The sequence below is a fragment of the Cervus elaphus genome, chromosome 32, assembly GCF_910594005.1.
Source record: "Cervus elaphus chromosome 32, mCerEla1.1, whole genome shotgun sequence".
Lineage (NCBI taxonomy): Eukaryota > Metazoa > Chordata > Mammalia > Artiodactyla > Cervidae > Cervus > Cervus elaphus.
The window spans coordinates 14,783,842-14,789,841 of NC_057846.1; the positions used below are offsets into that span (position 1 = coordinate 14,783,842).

The 6,000-nt window shown below is 46.6% G+C and overlaps 1 protein-coding gene across 8 annotated transcripts in view; it reads left to right on the plus strand.

The window, feature by feature from the left end:
- Positions 1-1,325, plus strand: part of MCPH1 (microcephalin 1) — a 220,330-nt gene extending 219,005 nt beyond the window's left edge. For all 8 annotated transcript variants that reach the window (XM_043893805.1, XM_043893803.1, XM_043893804.1 and 5 more), the window contains one exon: positions 1,008-1,325. In XM_043893805.1, the coding sequence (XP_043749740.1) occupies positions 1,008-1,060 (53 nt within the window). In that variant the 3' untranslated portion in view covers positions 1,061-1,325. The remainder of the gene's footprint in view (positions 1-1,007) is intronic.
- Positions 1,326-6,000: the final 4,675 nt, after the last annotated feature.

The window sequence follows — 6,000 nt, forward strand, 5'->3', positions numbered from 1 at the left end:
CAAATATTAATGATCCCCCCTTCTGCGATTCAGTTCCCAGCTCAGACCGCCTTTGCGGCCGTGCATTCATTCTGGAGGGCTGTGATTAAATTCCGGGGCACTGCCTTGAGCTACAACTAAGATGAGCTGTTTTTTCCTCCTGTTTTTTGTCTGTTTTGTTTTGTTTTTCTTTTAGTCATAAAATAAACCCATTTTTTCTGCTTTGTATCTCAAAACCGTCACAGCTTTCCATGTTCTATTGGTCATCATCCTGACCTCTTAAAGTCCTTCAGACACAGTTGTTCACCCACTGGATAATGTTGCCGTCAATAAGTTAACTTTGTCAGTGAGTCAGCACTGACCACCCACCGCACGCCTCTCTCATCCTAACAGCAGCAGAAGGGCTGGGGGCAGTCAGCTCTCCGGTGTTGAGAGCACCAGGCTGCTGGAGCCGGCTGCAGGCCCACCTGTGCTGGCCGCCTCTCCTGCAGCCGGGGCTGGTCCTGGGCCAGGGCAGGTCCTGTGGTTCTCAAAAAACAGTTAGTTATGCTCTGCCCTATACCAGGGTGTACTTGCCGTAGCAAGATGAGAATTTGCGTCTCCCATGTCATGGACTGTCCACTGGAACGTTCCACCATGAAGGGCATGTCCAAGTGTGCTGCATCCAAGACGACATGTGGATGCCGAGCGTTTGAAATGTGGCTGGTGCAGCTGAGGAGCTGAACTCTTCATTTCACTTTATCTTATTCTGCTTCACTGTAAATAGGCACGTGTGGACCATGAAGCCCAGGACCACTGAAGATTTTAAATACGTTTTGTGTATCTATGATAAGGTTGGAAGAGGAAATGGCCACCCACTCCAGTATCCTTGTCTGGAGAAGACCGTGGACAGAGGAGCCTGGCGGGCTACAGTCCATGGGGTCGCAGACAGTTGGCCACAACTGAGCGACTAACACTACCGCTGTGATAAGATGTTTGTCTTGCCGAACGCAGGCCATTATCAGTGCTAACCGCTTCTCTCCCTCTAGATTCGATCAGTCAGCACAAGGTCTGTGCCTCTGAGAACCACCTGCTGCCGTGATGAGGACGCCTCTCAGCCCACCGCTCGTCCTCGGCCATGAAAGGATGCCTTCGTATGTCATCACGTTTGGGCACGTGTGCGGTGTATGAAGAAGCGCCTTCGTGTGGCTTTCTGACGTCTGAGTGTGTGTCTCAGAGAAGTACTGACCCTCCCCTGTTGGGCGTTTTCTATATAAACCCAGTCTGTGGTCCCGGAGATGATCATAATTAAGTCCCAGGATTTGTCATTGAAGCACTGTACTGTTAAATAAAGGCTGGAAATTAAATTCTGTTTATTGCTGAGAACAAAGGAAACCTCCCCCACTCCTGCACCAAGTCTCTTGGTTATCGTCTGCTAGGTATGAAGGATGCTGGTCCATTATCACAGTTACACCTTAGGTCCCTGAGATTCCTTTCAAAGTAATTAATGAGGACAGGTGTCAGGAGCTGTAGTTAATGATTGTTGGCACAATGGAAGTAGCCCTGGCTTCTGCGAGCCTAGTTTCTGGTGAGGAATGCGTCACCCACCACAGACCAGGGTCTCCGCCGGCCTCCAGGATGCCCGCCGTCCCCTGGAGGAAATGGGGATTCAGGATGACTCCTACACACACAGCCACTCAGCTTGTCTCGGAGAGAAACGCTCAACATAGCGAGGCTGCAGATGCTGCATGATGCCCTCATGCTTCTCTCCCCTCATGGTACTCATCTCAGCTGCGATTTCTACCTCAAATAAACATCGTATGCATGCATGCTAAGTTGCTCTGAGTGACCCTATGGACTGTAGCCCCCTCGGACTTCTCTGTCCATGGGGTTCTCCAGGCAAGAGGACTGGAGTGGGTTGCCATTCCCTTCTCCCGGAGAATCTTCCCAACCCAGGAATTGAACCCACATCTCTCATGTCTCCTGCACTGGCAAGCAGGTTCTTTACCACTAGTGCGACCTGGGAAGCCCCAAATAGATATCAAGTCTCAGCAGATAAAATGGATCTACTTCTAGAATAAACCTTAGAGAAAGGCAGCAACAACGCACATGGAAATAATGAAGTGTTTTCTCTTGATGTAAACACAGCGTATGCCCCAAGCCCCTCTTAACACTACTGCCCAGCAACCTTGAGCCTCAGCACCACCCCGCAGGCCTGGGTCCTTCCCCCCACTGCATCCGCCCTGTTTCACAATGTCGTACACTGCATCCTGGGCTTGGCTACTTTGGGGCTCAGGTATCAGTACTTTGGCAGAGCTCCCCTGACACCAGCAGTTGCTGGCAGCTGACCAAACGTGTGCTGACTCCCGGTGGGGACAGCCACGGAGCACTCCATCCCCTAGCCATGGGGCACAGAGGGCCACCCAGACAACGTGTCCGCCCAGGCCCGCATCCTAACAGCAGAGCCCTGGTCCCTGATGCTGTCCGCCAGCAGCCACTTGATTCTCTTTCTAAAAGCTGTCTCTTAGAAGGTCACTTGTCTGTGCCAGGATTTCCACTGAGCGTTTTGTATGTGGTATCTTGTTTAATCCTCCCAGCAATCCTAAAAGTTAATTACTACAAGTTTGCACCCCTTACCCAAACACATAGGACTAAAAGTGTCTCAGAATTCTGAATTTTTAATTTTGAAAGGTATGCGGCTCTCACTACTTCTGTTCAACGTTATATCAGAGATTCTACTGAGAGGAGGCCAGAAAAGGGATTAAAGGCACACAGACTGGAGATGAAGTAAAACTCTCAGATCACATAAATTGTATGTAGGAAACAACAAGGAACCCAAAAAAAAAAAAAATAGGCATGTTTAGCAAGACTATAGAATACCAAATCTATATATTCTCAGTAAACAATTCAAACATGGAATTAAGAATACAGCTCCATTTACAATATCATCTAAAAATAAACTACATAGGAATAAATTTAACCAAACAAGTGTAAGATATTTATACTGAAACCTACAAAATCATTTCTGGGAGAAATTAAAGATCCAAGTAATTGGAGAAATATACCAAGATGGATTAGAAGACTGTTCATAAGAGGGCTAATTTTCCTTAAAATTAATTTATATAATCATCAAAATGCCAGTTTTGTTTTGTTTTTTACAGAATTTGAAAAGCTAATACTAAAATGTATATGAAAATGTAAAGAAGAAATTTCTTAGAAAAAGAACAAAGTTGGGGATTTACACTACCTGATTTCAAAATTTACTGGCATAAAGGTAGAATGCAAATCAAAGGAAGAGACTAGAGAATCTAGGTATAAATCCTCATGTTTATGGTCACTTGATTTCAACAAAGGTGCCAAGGCAGTTCAGTGCAGTAAGATTAAAAAAAAAAAGAAACAACTTATATCCTTACCTCACATGCAGAAAGAAAGTGCACATAGATCCCCACCTCACACCACACACAGTGAACTCCGAGTGGCCAGAGCTGACCCAGGGTTTGTCAGCCACAGCACTGCTGGCATTTCCGACGGGATGATTCTGTGCTCTGAAGGCGGTCCTGGGCACTGCAGTACCTTGAGCCCCATCACTGGCCTCTGTTAGGTGCCACTGGCCCACTCCACCAGCTGGGACCCTCCAGACTGTCTTCAGGTATCCCCGCATGTGCCCTGGAGAGCAAAACTTCCCAGCAGAGAACCACTGACCTAAAATTGTAAAATATCTAGAAGAAAACACAGCAGGCAGTTGCTCTGAAAGGTTAGCGGGGATTTCCTACATGTGACCCTGAGGGCACAATTCATAAAAAAATAAAATGAACTGGACCTTGTCAAAGGTACAAGTTTTGTTGTTTGAAAGAAACCATTTAGGAAACTAATAGACAAGTCATAGACTAGGTAAAATATTTTCAAAACGTATCTGATGAAGGAACAGTGTCCAGACTATGTAAAGAACTTCTATTCAGTGGCGGAAATCAAACCAATACTGTAAAGCAATCATCCTTCAATTAAAAACAGATAAATTAAAAGCAAGCAAAAAAGAATTTCTATTCATTAACAAGAAGACTGGCCAAAAGACATTTCACACAGAACATGTAGACATGACTAAGTACATGATGTTCAACGTCACTGGTCATTAGATGCAAAGTAAAAGCACACGGGGATGCCGCCACGCGCCGTCGGGAACGACTGCAGCCAAAAATTCTGACAACCCAAGAGCTGACCGGCCCGTGCAGAGCCTAGGACTCTCATGCACCGCTGGTATGGCTGTCATTCAGCAGTTTCCTTTAAAAACTAAACATACACTTACCATGTAATCCAGCAACTTTACTCTTAGGTGTATACCCAAGAGAACTGAAAATGTGGCTGCAGAAGGACTTGCACACAAACGTTCATAGCAACATTATTCACACCAGCCAAAAGCTAGGAGCAATCCATCAACTGAAAAATGGGTAAACAAAACCTGCTGTATTCATACCGTGGATCGCTACTCGGCAATAAAAAACAGCGAAGAACTGATTGAGGCAGCAGCGTGAACCATCCCCAGGAACGTGGAAGGAGAAGGAAGCCAGGCTTCAAGATTACATGCTGTGTGATTCCACTTAGATAACATTTCTAGAGAGAACGCAGAACTAGAGAGACAGAAAACAGGTCAGTAGTTTCCTGCCGCTGGGGGTAGAAATGGGAATAGACAGCAAACATTTTGGGGTGATAGGAGTATTCTAAAACTTGACTGTAATTTTGGTCCTACAACTGTATCCATTTACTAACATCATTGAACAGTACATTTTCCGTGGTAAATTTTACAGAGTGTGAATTATACCTCAATAAAGTTATTGGCTCAGTTGGTAAAGAATCTGCCTGCAATGCAGGAGACCCAGGTTCAATCCCTGGGTGGGGAAGATCCCTTGGAGAAGGGAATGGCAACCCACTCCAGTATTCTTGCCTGGAAAATCCCATGGACGGAGGAGCCTGGTGGGCTAGAGTCATGGGGTCACAAAGAGTCGTACACAACTTAGTGACTAAACCACCACCAAAGTTATTAAAACAAAAAATTTTTTAAAAAGCTACATGGCAACCTTGGAGCTGTGCCTCTCAGAGATCATCTTTAAGATAAAGAATCTTGTGTTCAGCTGGAATGAATAGCTAACTGCTGGTGACACCTTAAAGACCCACCAAAGCTTTCAAACCAAGGCTATGCCCTTCCTGGGTGGTCGGCACCTGGAGGTGTCGGGGGCCTGGCTGCTTCTGATAAAGCCTCTCGGCCTGCAGGAGGCCCATCTCCAGCTGCAGCGTGGAGGCCCTCCCTGCCCACCCCTCGTCCTCTCAGCTGCGTCACAAGCTCTCCTCATGGGATCCTGCTTCTTGCCCTCTTTACTGTTCGCACAAGTTGTTCCCAACAAACTCCCTGCTCTCTGCGCCCACCAGTCAGCCCCCACCCCGAGGACTCACTCACCCTGAGGACAGTGAGCATGGTGGTGCCTGTGACCCCCACCCCCGAGCACTTGGAGGCCACGTCTCACGTTTCTCCCACGACACAAACCACGTGGAGTGGGACACACAAAACTACTGGTCATCTCACAGACACTCGGGTCAGATTTTTGCCTCTCATTCAAGAAACCTCTGTTGTAGTGCTTTTGGATTTGGCAGTTGTAGACTGGGGACTCTGGGTCTTCTATCATCATCTGTGGATACTCTGCTTTTCGGAGAGCACATCACTTCTAGAGAAGAGAGGCTCCTAAAGCAGTGGATGGAAGGACTGCAGGCTGAACACGGGGAGTCCCTGCACAGAACTGCCAGCTCGTCAGGTTGACCCATGCAGCTCTGAGCATGTCCAGTGGGTGGGTAATGATCCGTGTTTAAAGTGTTTACTCGTTGGATGAACCTAGAAATTGTCATACTGCGTGAGTCAGACAAAGGAGAAATAGTGTATGACATCCCTTATATGTGGAATCTAAAAAGAAGTTACACAAATAAATTTATTCACAAAACACAGAGAAACTCACAGAACAAACTTGTAGAGAACAAACTTACAGCTGCCCGGGAGAA